The sequence below is a fragment of the Macaca mulatta genome, chromosome 5 (assembly GCF_049350105.2).
Source record: "Macaca mulatta isolate MMU2019108-1 chromosome 5, T2T-MMU8v2.0, whole genome shotgun sequence".
NCBI lineage: Eukaryota > Metazoa > Chordata > Mammalia > Primates > Cercopithecidae > Macaca > Macaca mulatta.
In genome coordinates, this window is record NC_133410.1 from 158,819,135 (window position 1) to 158,841,644 (window position 22,510).

At 46.3% G+C, this 22,510-nt stretch overlaps 1 protein-coding gene across 9 annotated transcripts in view; it reads left to right on the forward strand.

Moving 5' to 3' along the window:
- DCLK2 (doublecortin like kinase 2) overlaps positions 1-22,510 on the forward strand; it is a 181,310-nt gene that overhangs the window by 157,131 nt on the left and 1,669 nt on the right. For 5 of the 9 annotated variants that reach the window (XR_003729816.2, XR_013417318.1, XR_013417319.1 and 2 more), the window contains 6 exons: positions 6,224-6,357; positions 6,828-6,905; positions 13,102-13,198; positions 13,819-13,899; positions 15,093-15,209; positions 20,204-20,286. Coding sequence is in view for 4 of the 9 variants with exons in the window: in XM_015139326.3 (XP_014994812.2) it covers positions 6,224-6,357; positions 6,828-6,905; positions 13,102-13,198; positions 13,819-13,899; positions 15,093-15,209 (507 nt within the window). In the remaining 5 variants the exon portion in view is untranslated. The remainder of the gene's footprint in view (positions 1-6,223; positions 6,358-6,827; positions 6,906-13,101; positions 13,199-13,818; positions 13,900-15,092; positions 15,210-20,203; positions 20,287-22,510) is intronic. The other 4 variants (XM_015139326.3, XM_015139327.3, XM_015139328.3 and 1 more) reach the window with 1 other exon arrangement.

Below are 22,510 nucleotides of genomic sequence, written 5' to 3' on the forward strand. Positions count from 1 at the left end.
GAATAAATTTGAGACAGAATTAGAGGCTTATAGGAGACACAAGTAGAATATGGGGGTTAATTTATTCGCAGGGAAGAAATTTGGAAATAATCTAGTCCATTCATCTCCACTTTACAGCCATGGAAACTGAGACCAAGAAATGCCAATTTTTTTTTTCTTAGAAGTCTCTTTTATCCTATTATTCTACAGAATAAAAAGTCTTATTCTACTATGGTATCCAGAGTTCTTCATAGTCTGATCACAAGTTGCCTTTTCAGCCTCCTGTCCTGTTAATAACTCTTATCCATCCAACCCAACATGGCCTAAGCTTCAAGCCATATTTAACTCACCTTCATGATGACTCTTGATAACTAGACACAGCTTGCTAGTTGGGAGCCAATCCTCGTGACCACGTTATAGAAGAATTTTAGAGAAACTGGTTGGGTGATTTGACATTTACACTCCTCCCAGCCCCCCACAAACACACATGACATAGTTGGCTTCTTTATTTCTGCCTTTCAGGGCTCTCATCCTCATTCCTGCTTGGGAGGCAAGCTTATCTGAGTTAATCCAAACACAGGTTCCTCCATCCTCAGTTTTTAATTAAGACTTGACTTACCAGCAGCCTTACCCCTTCATTGCTTCTGTCCATACCGGTCCTCAGTTGCAACGTCCTCTCTTCCAGCAGGTGGTAAACCATTCATCTTGTAATACATTGAGCAAAAGTTAAGTCTTCTTTAATGTCACCCTAGACTTTCTAGACAGAGTTCAGTCACAGCCACCTCGGGTTTCTGCTGCACTTGCTGTGGTGTTGTGATCTTTATCATATACTTGTCTGCCTCTTGGGGATTGTAAGTACCATGGAGGCAAGGTTTGTGTCTCAATTATCTTTATATCTCCAATGGCTTGGACAGTGCCACGTAAACACATAATGGACAGCAGAGTGTTTGCTCGCTGACCACTGACACTCAGCTAGCAGCTGGTGCTAGAGCATGAAGCTCTACAGCCTACTGTGAGCACCACACAAATAACTGTTGAAAGGAGTATGCATTGATGCACAGCTTCTGAAGCCATCCTGGGGACTTTTTATTTTTTGGCTAATCTAATCCAGAGTCTGTGTCTTTTCTTTTTGGTAATATCATTTGATGATTTCTGAGTGTCCGTTTAAAAGTATGTGAAATTTTACCTTACTGTCTTCTGCCTTGAGGGAATTATATTTCATTTCTATATGTTCTTATTAGGAAAAGAAATATCCCTGCTCTGTGTTAAAAAATAAAAGGGGCAGGGGGGATTATGGACTTGGTTTTATGAACTCTAACAAGGAATGGAGGAGACAGAGCTGTAAACTGAGCCTCAGGAGCAAAGTAAGGATATAGCGTTCTCTCCTCAAAACAGGCTTCTCGCCCGCTGGGACCTTGCAGTATGCCAGGCTCCTCCACCGTCGAACTGAGTTTGGCCCGGGCTTCGCAAACAAAGGCACGGGGCTTCTCCAGGTGTGCCCAGACACAAACACTGGGGCATTCATAAGGTTACCCCCTTGATTGCTTCCTGTTCTCCACAACCTGCCTTGCCCCACTGGCTCCAGTTACTGCATTCTCTGAAAATATGGGAGCCACAGGTTCCCAAGGAACCCCTGGAGCCAGTCTGTCCAGCAGCCCTGATTTGAGGCCCAGCAAAGGTGACTGAGGTGCTTGTGAACTTCCCTGTAAATCAGGGAGTGTCCATTTCCCAGCTCACAGATCTCACTCTCACCTCCTGTTTCTTCTCTTTTCCACTCAGAGTTTCTTAATATATGTAGAGAATCTGACACCACCTCCTTTTTTCTTGTCACACATCAAGGGTGGATAATGTTTTTCACTTCTTCAGGAGAATTGGCTAAAATTTAAAAAATTTAAAAGAGTGAATAATGTAATGGGGATTGATGTCTCCAACATCATGAGTCTTGGAATGCAATCAGGAAATCAGAGTCACACTCCTCACTGAGTCTCGCCTGGCCTAGATGAGCGTCCACCCCTTCCCAAACCTACAGCAGGCCCCTTGTGTTAGCCTAGAAAGGGAGGAGAAGGAAGAAGAGGATAAAACTGACCTCTGGAAGAGGCGAATGTGTGATGTAGAAAGGCTCTGTCGAGCCTTCAGAAACAACCTTCGCCTCATATATCTCAGTAAAATGTGTTTGCCATCGAAAACCTAACTAGATCACTTGGCAGTTTCTAGATTTAGTCAGCAGGTTGGTATTGGCCTGGGAGGAGAGGGTGCCACTGAGATACTAAAAGTAAATACCCAGAGTGACTGTCGGCCTCTTCTTGCTCTAAGAACTAATTCAGTTTTTAAACACCAGAGCATTCAGACATCTGATTTGCATCCCCCTATCCGGTAAGCAGCATCATAATTTAAAACCCTGCCAGTGGAGATGTATTGGTAGCTGTGTCAGGGAGCACAGGGGTGGCCGTTAATGCTGTGAGTTACAGCCTGGTGGTGCCGTGTCAGAGTTAACTATGAGAGACCAGTGATAAATTCAGGTTGTCCAGGAGTTCTGGGGATAGGGGAGAGAAGAGAAGAGGGTTGGTTTCTCATATTTGAAGTCCTTCTAAATCATGAAGTTGACATTTTATTTAGAGAACATGCAGTGTTCATTTTGTATGTGGGATCTGCATTCCTCGCATTTTTTATTTTTGCATTCTGAGAGCAACTTTTGACAGAAGCATCTCACAGCTTGTGGTGGGGCGTTTGAACACTGCAGGGCTGGAGTTCTCACCATTGTTATTGTTTAAATTCACTCAAAATCTGTAAGGAAGTGCAGGTTACAGTCAGGGTTCTGGCAGGCCTATCCAGTTATTTTTCAGATACCGAATCTTGCAGAATGGTGCTGTGGAACGAATAATGGTCCTGGCTGGAGCCCCTGCCTGGCCATATGACTAGTAACCTGAGTGCTGTGCGCCTCAGTCTCCTCATTCGTAAAATGGAGGTAACAGTTCTCTTCCTAATTGCCCAGTGGGGTGGCTCAAGAAGACCAGTGACATAATGTTTGGAAGAATTTTGAAATCTCCAAAGTCCTCGAGAATGTCAGTTTCTGGGGAGACCTGAACTCTGCCAGAGAGCCTTTGGAGTCCGTGTTCATCTAGTCACCTCTTTATTAAAGGCAATTGTTTTTAAAGCAATGCTGTATATGTCTCTGTATTTATCTAGAGAGATATATATGTATAATTTCTTCCTGCTTTGAAGACAATCTCCCACTAAGATCTGAAATGTATTCATATTAAGACATATTTGCTTCTGTGTCTAGCATTGAAGAGAGATGAATCAGATAAAATATGATTTCAGGCTTGTCTGCCCCTAATGACACTTCCTTTTTGATGTTTAGCCAAGGAATATCACTTGCACAGACATAATTCAGCAGTTATAGACTGTTCAGTCTCTTTCTATTTATGCTCCTGCGTCTGACTGAATTCTTTATAGAGGATGTGAAAAACAGGACTTCTGGGACTTCTGAGTATCTGTCAGCAACCTTTGAATATCCCTAGGCATCACTAAATGGAGTCTTTAAAATAAACACTATTTTTCAAAAATTGTACCTAAAGAGTATGTTTTTAAGTTGTAAAAACAAAATAACAGTGACATTTATAAAACTTTTTGTTTTAACTCTCATGATACAGACAGTTAGGAAATTGTGCTTATAACATTCTTATCACTGTAATTACTTAGGAAATTTCTTTCCAAAGTCTGGGTTTTGGTAAAAGCATTATAAATTCTAACTATAATTATATCAGATTGTTCTTGCTAATGTTTACATTAAACATAATGGGTGGAAAGTTTTCCTAAGACTGTGACGTGACTAAGAATCTGGAATCCATTACTTTAGGCTGAATCATTCATATCTTTGGAAATGTTTCTGCTGACTTGTGGGCTGACTCAGAGTTGTAAATATCTATGAGGAACTCAAAATCTTCATCATTACTCCTGTGAACTTTAAAGTCAAAGATATGTGTTAGGGATGTGTATTCAGTATATAAGACTGGAAAACGTTATTCAGATAGTAAAGGTGAAACATATTCTTATTAAATGGATAAGGACATCACAGGTAAGGGAGGTATTTCACCGCTGTCCTTTTTAAAATGCCTTTAAAACTTGGGGAATTACTGGCCTTGGGGAGCCTTGTGGTTCTCCATGCTTTTTACTGATGACTATTTAAATCACTCCCCCTCATTAAGTAGCAGACTAATGGATGATGTTGCTAACATGCTTATCTTGAAAAAACATCATTTTCTAAATTTTTCTCCTTCTACAGCTAATAGTAGTTGAGATAAATATCTGGTTCAGCAAAATGTGAGACAAAGCAAACTAAATATGCTTAAAATAGAAAAATAGAAACAGGCATTACAATGAGTATAGACTAGGTCTCTGCAGCAGTTTATTCTCTGAAATTCCATGTTTTCAAAATGGACATCCAAGAGACAGACTGTACACTCAGGTTCAGGATTGCATGGTGAAACCTGAATTATGCTGTCATATGCACTTGTTTGCTTCCAAAACTATCCATTTAGAATGTAACTTTCTAAAGTTATATTTATCCCATAATTTTGCTTATATATGAAATTACTATGAAACCAACACATGTTCATTGTAAACATTTTAGAAACCACTGAAAAGTATAAAGAAAATTAATTTAATCCTTCATGCTACTGCTTAGAGATAAACTTAACATTTTTGAGTATTTTATATATAATTGTGCATTTTTTAACTCTGTGTAATAGTGACTGTTTCCCATATGATTAATATATTTGAAAAATGCTTATTAGAAAGTATGTAATATTTTATTATGGTAATGTATCCTAATTAGTCATTGCCCTGTTACCCATTTATGTTGCCTTTAGTTTTTAAAAGTCATAGACAAATTCTGAGATTAGCATCCTTGGGTCCATCTGTATTCCCCTAGAGTAGGTTTTGAGAAGTAGACTTTTGGGTCAAAGGTTATAATTGATATAAAGAAATTTGCTATATATTGCTGAAATGCTTTCTAGAAAGGTTCTTTAAGCATAAACAGTCACATCTCCACCAGCATTTTTAAACCTTTTCCAATGTGATAATTATCTAATCAGCCAGTCCTTCTAGGAAATGGAAAGAACATTTTTAATTTTTTTACTTTTATTTTTTCGCCTTTATCATTACCCACAAGGAAGGAGCATTTATTGAGCCCTGTTCTGAGCTTTGTCTCATTTCACCTTCACACCAACTTCACAAGGGAGGTGCTGGCGTTATCGCACTTCCTAGATGAGGGAATGTGCTCAGAGCGCTTATGTGACCTTCAGAAGTCACACAACCAGATGTGTGGACTTGTTATGGAAGTTCAGGCTGCCTGATCCCAAAGGTCATTTTCTTTCTAAACTTCTAAGGTTTTCCCCTATCTGATATTTATATTTCATCATTGACTGTCCGGACAACAAGGACCCCATCACTGCCCCCAATTTTATTTTCTGAATTAAACATGCTAGTCCCGTGGAGGTCACCAAGTGCTTTGGTGGACTCTTAATACACCATTTCTTGGGCTCTCAAATATGTCACACACAGTAAATGCTAAATAAAGGTCAGTTTCTACCTCCAGGATTAGAGGCCTCTCTCATGCCCATCAGGTACACACCCGCCTACACCCTAACTACTGTGTAAGCAAGCACGTGTGTTCATTGTACTTCTAGGTAAGGAACTTTCTGCAAAAGTGGAAAATATTTTTTCCAAATTTCACACAATCGTGCAAAATCTCTGAAGAGAAAAAGTGCTTTAAAGCAACAAAGATAAATCAATGGTGTTAGAATCACAAGGAGGGGTCGGACATGGTCGCTCACGTCTGTATTCCCAGTACTTTGGGAGGCTGAGGTGGGCAGATCTCGTGACCCCAGGAGTTCAAGACCAGCTTAGGCAATATAAGGAGACCCTGTCTCTACAAAAAATAAAGAAATGAGCCTGGTGTGGTGGCATGTACCTGTAGTTCCAGCTACTTGGCAGGAGTTCGGTGGGGGAAGGATTACTTGAGCCCAGAGGTTGTGGCTGCAGTGAGCTGTGGTCATGCCACTGCACTCCAGCCTGGGCAACAAAGTGAGACCCTGTCTTCAAAAAAAGAATCACAAGGAGAAATTTCATTGGAGTTTAACAGTAAATGTATTTGTGTCCTTTCTGCCTCATTCCAAGAGCCCTCTTGCACTTGTTGAGGAAAAAACAAAACCTTCTGATGGTTGGTTGATTTCTGTTTCAGGTGTGTGAATATCCCGATGGAACCAAGTCTTTGAAACTGGGAGACTTTGGGCTTGCTACTGTGGTAGAAGGCCCTTTATACACAGTCTGTGGCACACCCACTTATGTGGCTCCAGAAATCATTGCTGAAACTGGGTAAGACTTCTGGTGGCCCTGGTTAGTCCTTTAACTTTGGTGAGAAAGGTCTGTTTTTGTTGCTATTGCTGCTTCTGTATACAGTTGGTGAGAAAGGTCTGTTTTGTTGCGGCTGCTGCTTGTGTATACAGTGCCTCCTGTGAAGGTGGAAAATGGAAAGGAGAGAGTCTGTTGCCTGCACCATGATTTTGACCTCAGGAAGCAGACTTTATGCTTACCTGGTCAGAGCCCTGGCCTGGACTTGTGTCCCAAGGCCTCTCTTGAGAATATGGTAGTAGTCAGCAAGACTGTGGTTAGGTTGGCAGAAACAGATGCCTTTTTCTAAAGGGTGATTCATTCATCTCTATGTGAAATGAAATGAATAACACCAAAGTAATCCTTTTCCCAACAATTAAAGGCAATACTCCAGTACCATGGAAGGTTCTTGGGAGTCATCATTTCTCTCCCCCTCACCCACTTTGTTTTCCTAGCTATGGCCTGAAGGTGGACATTTGGGCAGCTGGCGTGATCACATACATACTTCTCTGTGGATTCCCACCATTCCGAAGGTAGGCGGCCTTTTGGGCGACTGTATTTGAATTGCAAATACTCTCCCTTGGGTCCAGAAGCAGACACTTTGCTCCTGGCAGTCAGGACTGTTTGGTCACTAAATATGCCAGTTAAAAATTACATAAAAAACCTTTCACTTTTTAATTTACAGCCTATTAATGTGTATTCTCATTAGCATACTTTAGATGCGAGGTGAAGGCCTTTGCTTTGTGTTTGGTTGGTCCTCTGAGTTTTCAGTGTTCATTCTTTCATAAAAATAAACCCATAATACGGTGTCTACCATGGCCAGTTTCTCCATTTTTTCAAATGACAGCAAAATTTAAAGAGCCTTGTGAAGCAGTCCGAATCCTTCCAGGTATGTTGTCTTCCAGTTCTTCGTAGTGATCTCGCACACTCAATTATAATTGAGAGCAATTTTTATATCTTTCTAAAGCATTCAACTTTGTTCTCATAGAAACAGGATCTGTTTCTTCTTAAAATTCATTTTATTGGTTCACGTGACATTTAATTAAGAATAGAATTACAAACACTTGTGGTATAAATAGGCCTGGGAATACACAGACTGACTGAGTCTTGATAACCATTTGCTTCACCTGGTGGGAGCAGAGATGGCCCCTGACAATGGTCAGGGTGTGTGAGCCGGGCACGGAGCACACTCTTTGGCCTGGCAGTCTTTGCACAGGGGATGAGTGAGGGGCTTCAGCCACAGCTCTTTTGATGAGTTTCATCTTCCCCTCTGGAGCAAATGAATTACTCTGAAGCAGAAGTTCATCTAACCGTGCATGTTCTGTTTTCTTCTGAGTTTTCTTGACCTCTTTTAACTTTAATCTCTTCCTTTGTTCATTTTGTAACTCTCTAATGAGTAGCTACTGTGTACCAGGCATGATTTTAAGTGCTAGGAATACAGTGGTGAACAAAACCTGAGGTCGTGGTTTCCCTTAGTTTATTTGACTAGCCATGACAAAATACTGTACACAGTGTGGCTTATAAATACCAGAAAATTCATCCTTCCAGTTCTGGAGGTTGAGTATTCCAAGATCAAGGTACTACAGATTTGGTGACTGTTCAGGGCCCACTTCCTGGTTCATAGAGAGCCGTCTCATCACCCTAACCACATACGGTGGAAAGGACAAGGGAATCTCTGGGGTCTTTTGTAAGGGCACTAATCCTATTCAGGAGAGCTCCACCCTTAACAATAGCATGGCTGCCCAAAGATCCCATGTCCTACCACCATCACAGTGGGGAGTAGGTTTCAGCATGGGGATTCTGGGGAGACATGAACATTTAGTCTATGGCATGGTGTTTATAGTGTTGTTCTGGGTCAGTAAGTGAAAAATGGTTTTATCTTCTTTTCCCTCCAACATTTTATTATGAAAACTTTCGAACATACAGAAAAGTTGAAAGGATTATCTTTTTAACATTCTCAGTTTTTCCATTGAGTTGAACAATTTTCTAATTGGCATTGCAGTAAACATAAGACTGACAGATGTTAGTCTCTACTTTTGAAAGCCTTATGCTATAGATAAAGACACACCTCACGAAACTTATTGATCAAAGAGAATAAGCAGAGCATGAGGGAGTGCTTAGTTCAGGGATATCACAAGGATGTAGCATTAATGAAAGATGTAGCATTTGAGTGAGACCTTTGTGGTATTAGTGGAGTTTTTGTAGGTGGAAAGATATTTTCATCTGGCCGTCAACATCATGGTCTTCCACCAAAGTCGTTGACTAGGTGGGTTACACAGACTGTAGAATTACTGCACATTTCAGTTAGCTTTTGCTGAGTAACAAACTACCCCTGAAGTTAGGAGTATGAAACAATTGCATGGATCAGTTGAGTGAATCTTCTGAGCTGGCTGGCTCAGTGGGGGCTTGATGGTCTAGGATGGCCCCACTTGCATGCCTGGTAGGTGGCTCAGTGTCCACTGGGACAAGAGAGATGACTTGGCCCTGTGCTTTCATCATGCAAGCACTGTCCTGGGCTTCCATGAGAGTGGATGCAGGATTCCCCAGCAGCCAGAAACAGGGCAAGTTCTACTCCCCGAGCACTTCCTCAGTCTCTGCTCACCTCACACTTGGTGTGCCATTAAGCAAATCAAGTCAAACCCAGAGTAAATGTGGGAGAAAATGAGCTAAGCACATAGTGGGAAGGGAATAATTCGTGGCCATTTTTACAGTCACACCAGGCCTTGGCTGGTCTCAGTGATGTCATGTTTCGGGAGTTGGTCAAGTGAAGAAGGGGAATGCATCTTGATGACAGGTGATCCTGGGCCAGTTACAGCGGAGTTCCCTTCCCTGGCTAACCCAAGCTGGGATCAGCTGGGAAAGGGTCTTGGGGGATGAGTTTGAGGACTGTGTGCTCACAACTCCCTCTAGTGTTTCCAGTTGCCGGTGCAGCCTGAGAATTTTTTCTTTTCACTGCTTTTTACTTTTTAACAAAAGTGAGACTCAAATTGAACAGGATGTATTTATCATGGATTGATACTGAATGGGGAGCAGCTTTTTTGTGGGGTCTAGAGATAAGTTTGGCTAATCAAAAGCAGTAAAGCTACGTTCTGAAGGCTGCTGCCCTGATGTGCTGCCTTCAGAAGCAGGCCATAGACCTCCAGGTAGCTTTTAAAAATTAAGACTGCTTTCCCTCTTTTATATCATATTGTGATGAAAGAGAATCTGTAATGTTAAAAACGTGTTACTAAAGTGTCTTCATGGCATACAGCAACATTCTGGGTAGATTTTATAACCTACCATAATACAGAAATGTATGTCATAAATTACCGAAATGGTATATGGTAAATAAATTTGGTATAAAATAGATTGTCTACATTTGTACTTAAAAGTCTTTCAAATATTTCAAAATAGTCTCTTTGTTTTATACAAAAGACAACTTTAACCCAAAGCATTTAAACTAAAATTGTTATTTGGAATTTACAGTTTTAGATTCTCTGACTGTAGCATCTTTCATTCTTTCTCTAGTCTTTTTCTTTTTCTTTTCTTTTTTATAGGCAGGATCTTGCTCTGTCACCCAGGCTGGAGTGCAGTGGTGTGATCACAGCCTACTCCAGGCTCAAGGAATCCTCCCACCTCAGCCTCCCAAGTAGCTGGCACTACAAGCACACACCACCATGCCCAGCTTTTTTTTTTTTGTAGAGATAGGGTCTCACTTTGTTTCCCAGTCTGTAAATTTTATTTTTTAACCTTTTTAATTTATTTTTTAAAAGACAAGGTCTCTGTTGACCAGGCTGGAGTGTAGTATGATCATAGCTCACTGCAGTCTCCAACTCCTGGCTCAAGCAGTCCTCCTCCCTCAGCCTCCTGAGTAGCTGAGACCACATTGCAGTGTTGCCCAGGCTAGTCTTGAACTCCTAGCCTCAGGCAGTCCTCCCACCACAGGCTGTCAAAGTGTTGAGATTATAGGTGTGAGCCACTGCGCCTGGACCATCTCCCTCTAGTCTTTTTCAACATCAGATTCATCATTACCGAGAAGGAGATTGGTTTTTCAGAGGCACCCAAAATTTTAGTTGTTGCCTAAGCAAGTCTGCTCTTAGGGTCACTGACAAAAAGTATCATTTGTATGACTATACTGAAGTTTTTGTTTCTCTTAAAACATGCGCAAAATGCTCTAAGTGGAACGTTTGAACATCATTTGGGAAATAGCTTACAACATTTTCAGGTTTACCTTTTCTGAATTTTAATGCTTTGTCGTTGAAAAGAGAGCGTGTGCACAAACTCTCTTGTTGTTTTTCAAGTTTTTCTTAATGGATATTTTTAGACTTAACAGCACCTTGGTCCAAAGGCTATATTGTTTTAGAATTTAAAAGTGCCCTGAAGAATCTCAGCCACATTGCAGAGTATCAGTGTGATACCAAATCCAGTGTCGATTTAATCAGAAAAGTTTTTCTTACATGACTGCTAAGAAAGATAAATTAACTTTCTGTTTTTCTAGTGCAGGGCAGGCCCCAACTGTCAAAGCTCTTGCAACTCACAGTGGATACTTCGGGGTCTCATTCTCATTGCTGAGACACCCTATGGTTTTGTTTGTTGACTCAGGGTATTTTGCCAAGAACCAGCTGCTATAAATGACTGCTGCACACACACTTCGAGCTTTTTAGCTATTTATTAACAAAAGCTATATGGATTAACAAAATATAAGATATTTGAGATTCTAGAAAAAAATAAGGGAGAGGTGAGTGGAATAATAGGTAAGGATGACTAAAAAGAATGATTGTGGACATAGCTCATTTTTAATATCTTTTTCTAACATCATATGTTGGAGCCCTCTGGTTTTCTGAAGTTTTCCACTAAATCTAATAATCTTAGATGTATTCTGTACTCACTTTGAAGGAGCAGTAAGCTGAGCTCACTCAGCAGGGAAATAACAGTGAAAAGGAAAGAAAACATGCGGACACTAAGAAACCTGTGGGCATTCACAGGAAATCGCTCTTTGGGACAGTGGTGGGAATCTCTTTCTCTTGCCTGGCCCAGTTATCTGTCCTGACTTTTGCTCCTCAGTGTGCCTCTTCACCAAACTCCATGGACCAATGGGTGTCCGTTCAGCTGGGCTTGCTCTTAAATGTCATTAATATTTACAAAGCTCAGAAACTCGACTCTTTTTTGTTTGTTTGTTGTTTGTTTTGTTTTTTTTTGAGACAGAGTCTTGCTCTGTCACCCAGGCTGGAGTGCAGTGGTACGATCTCAGCTCACTGCAGCCTCCGCCTCCTAGGTTCAAGGGATTCTCCTGCCCCAGCCTCCGGAGTAGCTGGGATTACAGGTGTGTACCACCATGCCTGGCTGATTTTTGGGTTTTTATTAATTTTTAGTAGAGACAGGGTTTCACCATGTTGGTCAGGCTGGTCTCAAACTCCTGACCTCAGGTAATCCACCCACCTCGGCCTCCCAGAGTGTTGGGATTACAAGCATGAGCCACCACACCCAGCCAACTCTACTCTTTTTAATAGAACAGGAAGGAGGGAACTGTGTCATCACAACAGCCCTAGAATTTGTGTCTAGACACTGTGCTGAATGGTCTGTTTCTCAGGACACCACGCTTGCCCTTGTTCCCCTTTGATGGGGTTGGTAGCAAAACCCCAAAGGCTGGGTGAAGAAATTCCAAGAAATGTTTGCACACTTGCCGGGCAATACTTAACTTGCACTCCTGGATTTTGATGTTGACTCCAACAGGCCATTCTGAGCTTTCTCATGGGGCCTTGTAATGGCCTGGAAAGCTAATGATGCTGTTCCTCACTCTAGCCATCGATGCACCCACCAAGTGAGGGGGCTCTGGAGGTTAAGTTATTTGGGAGGTTGGGGACATCTTTCCCAGTGGTGTTTCCACATTTTCATGACATCCAGGAGAAGTCAGGTCAGCCTGTATTCATCAGGCACTGACTGTGTAAGTGCGCCTCCGAGGGTGGGACGGTCAGGCGCAGGTGGGAGGGATGCCCCTGTGAGCCACTGGCATGGGTTTGCCTCAGCCTGTGCCATTCTGCCTGGTGTCTTGGGTTGGCCCTTCCTCTCAGACTGAGCTTAAAGTCAGTTTCCAACAGTGAACTAATTATTTCATGAATGTTTTATCCAGATCCTGAACTCCTTATAACTTTTTCATATGTTGGCTGTTCCACTGACCTTTGGCTATTAAAGTGGAAGGAAGAAGGGAAAGGAGATCGGACTCAGATTTTCTGCCTTTCCTTTCTTGTTGCCATGATAGTTTTGAGGGCAGATGCTGATTTTTTTTTTTCCTGAAATGAGGATTTCCATTATTTGTGGATTCCGATATTTTCTTGAGTGTGTGTTTGTGTGTGTGGTAAATATATATAACAAAATCAATCATTCTCACCATTTTTAAGTGTACAGTTCAGTACCACTAAATACATTCACATTGTGTGCAGCAAGAATCACCACCGTCCCTTTCCTGAACTTTTCCATCTTCCCAAACTGAAACTCTGCGTTCATTAAGCAAATGTTTGAGTTGTTGTCTCTGTCTCTTTAATTCCTCAGCCTATGGAAATGTTCTTTGGCTCATTGTCTAAAAGGAAAAGTTCTGTCATTACAAATGGAATTGAGATACATAATTGAGATATGGAATGCCCAAGTCAAAGCCAGAGACTGGACTCCTTTCCCCACTCTTCCCGTGGGCATTTTGTTGAAAAAAACTACGGTGACTTTGACTTTTCTTCCATTTCTTTGTCACTGGCTTAGCGAGAACAATCTCCAGGAAGATCTCTTCGACCAGATCTTGGCTGGGAAGCTGGAGTTTCCGGCCCCCTACTGGGATAACATCACGGACTCTGCCAAGGTACCCTCCAGGCCTGTTTCTGTGGGTTGTATTACGTTGTGGGGTCCTCACCCATTCCACAGGGCTGTAGCTACTCTTGGTATTGCATTGCAGAAAGTTCCTTGGCTTTTATTGTGTGGTTGTTCTTTTAAGTTCGTCCTATGGTATGGTCTCTGAAGTTCTTGGCAAAATTCTTAAAGTTGGACTGGCCGTCTTTCCGGTTTCCCTCCATCCTCTTGTGCTCCTCTAAGCTCTCAACATCCATTATTTCATTTACTCGAGAAATATGTATTGGGCCCCCATCGGGATACAGGGATGAACTACAGAACACACTGAATTGCCAAAAGGAGAAATACTGCAGTTTTAGACTGTGGAATAATAACAATGACCAGAACTCTTAGGTGAGAGCATCTTAGTTTCATGTGGACTCAGGAGAGACCGTCTCTTCTTTTGCACTGCTTATAAGGCGTTAGGAGAGTAGGTGTAATCACGTTTAAGTTTGAATCAGCTAACAGCTGTGCTGGCTCTTCTCTGAAGTGCTTGCTACAAACTCAGATTTCTATATTTATGCTGGAATTATCTTCTTTTGTGATATTGAATTATCTCCTTCTCTGTGGTCTGTCTTGTTTATTTATTTGTAGGAATTAATCAGTCAAATGCTTCAGGTAAATGTTGAAGCTCGGTGTACTGCGGGACAAATCCTGAGTCACCCCTGGGTGTCAGTAAGTACCCACATTCCCAGGGAATGGGCATCACTGTGCTCTGTGGCCAACAGCACGGTTCCTCACTGTGATGTTTACACGTGCAAACGTTATACATCCAAGCTCCATGGTAGATAGAATATCTGTCTTTCCCATTGAGCAAGTAGCATGAAGATGGCTCCCCAACAAAGCAGTTGGCACCAGGGTCCCAGTCTGAGACCCTGCCCCGCGAGTCACCTGGGCAAGTCACTGTCCCTTTCTTGGCCCCAGTTTCCTTATCTGCAAAATGGAATTGGCCACAGTGCTCTTTTAGGAGGCTCTTCTCTCTCGTCTTCTGTGGTTCCAGGGTTTGAGAGTTTCCAGGGTTTGCCCTGGAGATGAGCCTGTTTCAGACTCTGATCTCTCTGCCTTCAGGGCACGTGCTTTCAGGAGACCTCCTGCTGTTGATGGGGAGGCTGAGACATGGTCCCTTCAGAGCTGGGTGGAGACATGTGATATTGACTAGAGTTCTCTCCCAGAGGCTCGGGTGGTCTCTGGGAGGGAAACACAATCAAATAAATGGGGACTGTGGGAATTACATTTCTCCCATCCATTTCCCTCATTGCTGGGAGGCTCCAGGAGAGTGAAGTTAGTTTAGTTAGCCCAGGGCTTTGTTGACTCGGGTTTGGGAGCTCCCTGTGCACCTCCACTGCCCCACCCACTCGCCATCAGGGTGCAGTCTCTCTGGACCCTGCTCGCTGCTCTCTTGGGCTAAATGATGTGGCTCTTGGACCAAGTAGCTAAGATGCCACATTTTTTTTTTGTTTATTATAAGCAATAAAGACTAACAACTAAATGAATTCTTGATTAAAGTGAAAAACAATTACCTTTGATGCTTCCATGGGAGGGATCACACTAAATCGTGTGCATTGGGCGAGGGTCTCAGTAGCCTGAAGGGTGTCCTGCTTTGTGTCCCGGGAGACCTGTGCCCTCTCCTGGGCCTACTCTAGTACTGAGGGGCAAAGAGAATGGTGTGGGGTCTTTCTGAGGGCCTGGGACTGCTGAATAACAATAGTTATTTTTGAAAGGTCATTGTTTCCCTAATTCTGTGGCTAAGAGGGGCCCATTTAGGAAGAGGTCAGGAGGGTGGGGCTGGGAGGGAGACTCTTAAGGAAAAGACAGCTGAAATGGGAGGATGGAAAAAGCATTGTATTTGATTCTTTTCTTTCCTGTAGGATGATGCCTCCCAGGAGAATAACATGCAAGCTGAGGTAACAGGTAAACTAAAACAGCACTTTAATAATGCGCTCCCCAAACAGAACAGCACTACCACCGGGGTCTCCGTCATCATGGTGAGTGGAAGGTGGCAGCATCTGGCCTGTCTGTGGAGCCGGCCTTGAAGTGTTGAATTAGATAGCTGGGAGCTGCCCTCACATGGAAGTTGGTGCCTTCCATGGTCCTATTTCATACGAAGATTGGCTTGGCATGTGGAGGGCACTCGTCTGGCAACTCCCCGGCTTGGGGCACTGTGTGGAGGGGCTTGTGCAGGGACCAACAGGGCTGGTCTGAGGGGTCCAGGTGCCACGGAGCTCCCGGCCGGGCCCTCTGGGCAGCTGCTTCTACTCTTGTCTCTGCCTTCTCATCTAGAGAGACTCCCAAGCCCTGGTGAGATTTGTTGTGTTAGGAATTAACTCCCTGCCTACTCAAGGCCTCAAAAATAGATGATTAGAGATGTGAATTATTCTTTGAGACTTGGCATAAGAAACAGCCAAAGCTAAACAAATTTCAGTTTTAAAAAAATCAGTGTTTTCTAAAAAACAGTTTGGGGCTTTTAAAGTACAGAACCAAGGAAAAAAATATATATATATATTTGTTTTTCAGGGTTAACAGTTTATGAGATGTCAGTGACAATGATGGCTTTATTTTTTCAGCCTTTCTTCCAAAATGTTTCTTAAGGCAACTTTTCTAAATACATAAACACAACAAATTAAAATGAAAAGTGACATGAGAGTAAATGAATCAAAAGGAAAAAACACTGAACCAGAGGTGAGGGCAGCACACCGGCAGCAGCTGTCCAGGCCTGAGCCAGTGCGACGCTGGGCTGGAAAGCCAGCTCCCTGGGAGTGGTGGAGGCCAACCAGCCGCCCAGGCAGGGACCTCGGTTCCCCCCACCGCACTCCCAGGAGCATAGAACAGGGGTGGAGCTGCCTTTCCCAGAGCCGGAGTTGGCTGGAGCGGCTTTCGAATCAGACCTGCTGAGGTGATGAGTGTCTGAGTTTCACATCTGGGCCCCCCCCCCGTGACCACATTGAGTCCTGACAGCTAAGGATGGGCCATCTCCACAGCTCTGTCACTCGTACTTGGGACAGGCCTCTCGCCCTCTGGGAAGGTCCTCCTTGTTTCCTCCCCAACTAGAAATGAAACAGTGGCATATTCTCATGGTGCATGGTCATCTGGGAGTCTTACCTAGGAAGATGCAGGGTCCAGATAGAAGCTGTAAGGAAGCAACACACATAACCCACATCCCCCCAACCCCAACACCTCCCACACCCCATATCCCCCACACCACACATCCCCCACTCCACACACCCCACATCCCACACATACCCTACACACACCCCACACACACCCCATACCCCACCCCACACACACCCTATCCCCCACACCCCCCACTCCACACACCCCACATCCCCCACACCCTCCATGCCACACCCCCCATGCCACACACCCCACATCCCCCACACCCCCCACACCCCACATCCCCCACACCCCACTCCACACACCCTACATCCTCCATCCCCCCCCACACATCCCACATCCCCCACACCCCACTCCACGCACCCTACATCCTCCCCCACTCCACACACCCCACATCCCCCACACCCCACACCCCACATCCCCCACACCCCACACCTCACATCCCCCACACCCCACACCCCACATCCCCCACACCCCACACCCCACATCCCCCACACCCCACATCCCCCACACCCCACACCCCACATCCCCCACACCCCACATCCCCCACACCCCACACCCCACATCCCACACACCCCACACCCCACATCCCCCACATCCCACTCCACACCCCCCACCCCCCACTCCACACACCCCACATCCCCCACACCGTGCACATACCCTACACACACCCTACACACCCCATAGCCCCCACACCCCACACCCCACTCCACACACCCCACACCCCACTCCACACACCCCACACCCCACACCCCACTCCACACACCCCACACCCCACTCCACACACCCCACATCCCCCACACCGTGCACATACCCTACACACACCCTACACACCCCACACCCCACTCCACACACCCCACATCCCCCACACCCCACTCCACACACCCTACATCCTCCACCCCCCACTCCACACACCCCACATCCCCCACACCCCACTCCACACACCCCACATCCCCCACACCCCACTCCACACACCCCACATCCCCCACACCGTGCACATACCCTACACACACCCTACACACCCCACAGCCCCCACACCCCACACCCCACTCCACACACCCCACACCCCACTCCACACACCCCACATCCCCCACACCGTGCACATACCCTACACACACCCTACACACCCCACACCCCACTCCACACACCCCACATCCCCCACACCCCACTCCACACACCCTACATCCTCCACCCCCCACTCCACACACCCCACATCCCCCACACCCCACTCCACACACCCCACATCCCCCACACCGTGCACATACCCTACACACACCCTACACACCCCACAGCCCCCACACCCCACACCACACACCCCACACCCCACTCCACACACCCCACATCCCCCACACCGTGCACATACCCTACACACACCCTACACACCCCACACCCCACTCCACACACCCCACATCCCCCACACCCCACTCCACACACCCTACATCCTCCACCCCCCACTCCACACACCCCACATCCCCCACACCCCACTCCACACACCCTACATCCCCCACCCCCACTCCACACACCCTACATCCTCCACCCCCCACTCCACACACCCCACATCCCCCACACCGTGCACATACCCTACACACACCCTACACACCCCACACCCCACTCCACACACCCCACATCCCCCACACCCCACTCCACACACCCTACATCCTCCACCCCCCACTCCACACACCCCACATCCTCCACCCCCCACTCCACACACCCCACATCCCCCACCCCCACTCCACACCCCCTACCCCCCACTCCACACCACATCCCCCACACCCCACATATATGCTACACACACACTCCTCAACCGCCCACACATACCCCATACCCCACACCCCCCACTCCACACACCCCACATCCCCTACACCGTGCACATACCCTACACACATTCTACACACCCCACAGCCCCCACACCCCACTCCACACACCCCACATTTCCCACACTGCACACAAACCCTACACACACCCCACGCCCCATATCCCCCACACCCGCCACCACCCACATTCCCCACACCCCCATACCCCAAACCCCCACATGCCCTACACACATCACACACGCCACACACTACATATCCCTCACACCCCAACACACCCCCACAACCGCCACACACTCCAACACATCCACATACCCCCACACATCCCACACCCACACCCCCCAGCACACCCCACACCCCAACACACCCCACACCCCCCCACTCACCCCACACCCCACACCCCCTACGAGCATGCAGCACTCTGTTACATGGATTGAGCATCCACCAGGTTCTCAGCACCCACTGGGCATCATTCTCTTCTGTCCCCGGGGTGGCTGCATTGAAGTGGCTGCTCTCTGTGTGTCCTTGCAGCTCCCCAGCTGCTCCCCTGCCAGAAAGCGTGCTCTCCGTCTCTCTCCAGACAGAGCCTGAGTTTGCAAGCTGAGTCTTTTGATGGCTTGCAGGACTTTGGGGGTGCTCTGTGCCAAAGCAGTGGGAAGACCTTTTGAGTTGTGGTTTCCCTTGAATTTTAGCAGTGTTTTGCTGAAAGCCTGAGAAAGTCCGAGTTGTCAAAGAATTACAGCGTAGACACTTTGAAAAGAACCATCCTGATTGAGCCAACAGCGCGAGAATGTGTCCAGCGATTCCCTTGCGAGAGCTAGCATTGATGGATGGGCTCAGTGGTACATAGCCTCGCTGTGCACTGCGTTGTAAGGCAGCTTCTTGGAAAATTTAGAAAAATAAAACATTAAAAATTGGCATACTCAACACGTCATGAAAAACCTTGAGAGACTGGTTGGGATCGGAATTTACTAACCATATGAAGTCTTCTGAGAGGAAGAACCTTTAACCACCCTGTGCCCGGGGCTTCGGAGAGTTTGCTCAGAGACTGTGAAGGGAGTCGTTGCTGGGGTCACTTTTTGACTCAGGGGCTCAGATAGGAATCAGCGGCTGTAGGCCTGTGCCCGGCCTCGTTCTGGCTGGCTCTGAGCTGACGTTCTGGAGTGATTAGCCGTTCTACAGGCTCTGTCCTGGATAATGAGGCTTAGACCCCCTCAGACAGAACCTATGTTGTGTGGTTTACAAATACCATTTCCCATTTGCTGATGAGGAGTTCAACAGTCAAAAAACAAACCCCTGGGCTCTGACAGGGTGTTTGTGTAACCGAACAACCCTCTTTTGTTTGCAGTTCTGATGGCGATTGTGAATGTTGTGTGTTTACGTGTGTTCAGTAGTCACTCCGCGCATGTTGGCAGGGTGTCCCTCTAACCCCGTGTTCCCTACACAACTCTGCGGGCTGTTAGCTCGGGGGAACTGCTGATGTCATGATCCCATTCAGGACCTGCAGGAAAATTCAATCAGGCTTGTCTCTGGTGGCATCCATTCTCGATGGCCAAAACACCAGCCTGTGAATTTTGGGCTGTCCCCAAAAGCGGGAGAGGAAGGCCTGCTGCTGGTCCTCCCCTGGCGCAGGACCCGGTCCAGGGCACGGTTGTGTGGGGGAACTCGCGATGCTGCTGTATCGTCCTCCTCGTCCTCATCCTCCTCACGTCACTGTGCATCTGTGTGTCCTGTCTTCGGGAACAGTTTTAAGTGTTTTTATATTAAAAATAACCTCAAAATGACTCTCCCTGGTACTCATAACTGAGACTGTGGGGCCAACCTGGTTTTCCGCAGATACAAATGATAGTGGAAATGGTGTCAACCGACTGGAGGTTGAATCATCAGACAACTGCTGTGTCATCTACAGATAGGACCTTCCCATCTGCTGTCACGCTGGTGTTCTCACCCCCAGAGTTGGGGCCTGAGGCTTCAGTGAGAAAATTATGGGCTAGGAATTGGTCCATAAAGGTGAAAGAAAGTAAAGTTGATGGTGTTATCTGCGTTTTATTTGACAGTTTGATTTGACAGTTTGAGAGGCACCTCAGAGTTTCCTTCTTTACCCCGCTGAGACAGTGGGAGAGCCCGAAGCAGAATCCTGGTATTCACCATGCTGTGCCCGACCAGCGCACCCCATCCTCAGCCCCTCTCACGCCTGCATGCTTGTCTCAGTTTCTCATGCCGCCGTCCGGCTCTCAGCTGCTTACTGGTGTGGGTCTCCTGTACCTACTCACATCCTTTCCAGCCAGCCAAGCACGCCCCTGGAAAACTTCATTTTAAAACCTCTCAGCTTGCCACACTGCCTGCCTTTCCAGACCAACAGCTGGTGAGAGCACGGGAGGAGTCCCGTCGTTCTGCCAGTGCTGTTTCCCACTTAGGTGAAAAGTGGCTTTTTGGAAAGGGCAGCTTAGGATGGGTGCCTTTGTGAAGGCTTTTGTTCTTTCTCCAGCTGCGTTTCCAAAGATGAGTTTGTATCAGCAAGTGTACTCTCAGCCAGCCTTTGGGATAAGAGAAGATCATTTAATGGGCGAGGCCTTGGTTTCAGGCAGGGCTGAGGTGTGGAATTACAGCTCCATTTTCTTGGACTTGTCCTTAGCATGCGTAAGAAAGGACAGAGCAGGGTGCACGCAGGACGGCCTCCCATGTACTCCGGGGGGGCTCGCCCCGGCTGCAGAGACCAGGAGAGACCATCTTGTGGTGGGAAGGAAATGCCGAGAAGCCGCCGTCACTCGGCGCCTGTGGTGCAGACTTGAGAAGGGACGGATTCAAGGGCATTGCCTTCTTCGCTGGGGGATTATGCCTTGTTTCAGGGGGAAGTTGGGGAAGGATTTGGGTTTATGCCTTAATTTAAGGATAGACAAAACTGTTTCACTCGTGTTGCTTCTGTTGAAAGTAAGTCTAGTTTCTGTCCCTGCTTCTCTCCTGCCTTCTGCCTCTCCCGCCGCCTGCATTGCTTCGCTCTGGCTAGGTCCAAGGCCATGGTATGTACTAACTGCACTGCCAGCCTGCCTTCTGCTGCACACACGCCTGTGCTCCTGACAGGAAGAGAAAAGGAGAAATAACGGGGGGGATTGTTGGTTCTTGTACCCAGGAGACCTTTTGTGGTAGGAAAGACCTGTATGCTGGCTCTCTGCTTCCCGTGTAGGTGGGAGCATCTTTTAGTGGAGTTTTCCACCGTTACCCTTTCTCCAGGTAGTTGAAATTGTCCTTGGAAATTGTAGAGGTATGGGAGTTTTGTTTATTGAGACAGGGTCTTGCTCTGTTGCCCAGACTAGAGTGCAGTGGTGTGATCCTAGCTCGCTGTATCCTCAAACTCCTGAGCTCCAGCCATCCTCCTGCCTCAGCCTCCAAGTAGCTGGGACAACAGGTGCCTGCCACCATGCCCGGCTAATTTTTAAATTCTTTGTGGAGATGGAGTCTCTCCGTGTTGCCCAGACTGGTCTCAAACTCCTGACCTCAAGTGATCTTCCCTCCCTGGCCTCCCGAAGTGCTGGGATTACGGGTGTGAGCCACCGCACCTGGCCAGAAATAGATGACTGTTCAGCTTGAACTTGGCAGGGCTGGTGGAGAAGCAGCCGTTCCACAGGTAGCCTCAGGTGCCCTGGAGGCAGCCACCCAAGTTCATCTTAGAAAGCCCTGTTGTTGATTCTTATTTTCTCCAGACGTTTTTTGTTGTTGTTAAAGTACTGAAAGAATCTCCAGTGCATGTTCCCCTCTCCCTCCCCAGGGTAGTTAGATTACAAAATGCCTCCTGGCAATTGTCCCTTTCAGCTAAAGGTGCCTGGGAACTGCCATCTCCTTCACTTTTGGGAGGCCCAGTGAGATGGCAGCTTGATGGACTTCCCTGGACAAGCAGGAAATAGAGAAGGAAAAAGGAGGACCAGGCTCCCTTCCCCAGCCAGGCTCAGAACGCAGGTGACTGCCTCACATCTTTGTGGCTGTTTCTCTGTTCCTTGAAGAGCTGAGCAGATTTAAAAACTTTCAAGACGTGTCAGGATAAGGACACTTTGCTTCATGTGAAGAGAAGACAGGTGAGGAGATCCTGGAGGATCTCAAAAAAGGATAATATGGCTCCATCTGATTCCTGGGCCTTTTATAGGCTTCACAGCCACTCAGGTTGTTAGAAGGATTAATTATTCACAGGACATATGGGTAACTTTTCAATTTGTGACAGAGAACTTTCTTTGGAAAAGTAAACTGTCCAAGACCGAGCACCCTCGTAAGGTTTACTTATTGTCTCAGAATTCTTTTGAGCTTAAGGTCTGGGCTTGGGCTGAAGCAGTGAGAACCCAGGCACAGCCCAAAGCGAGAGAAGACACAGACAC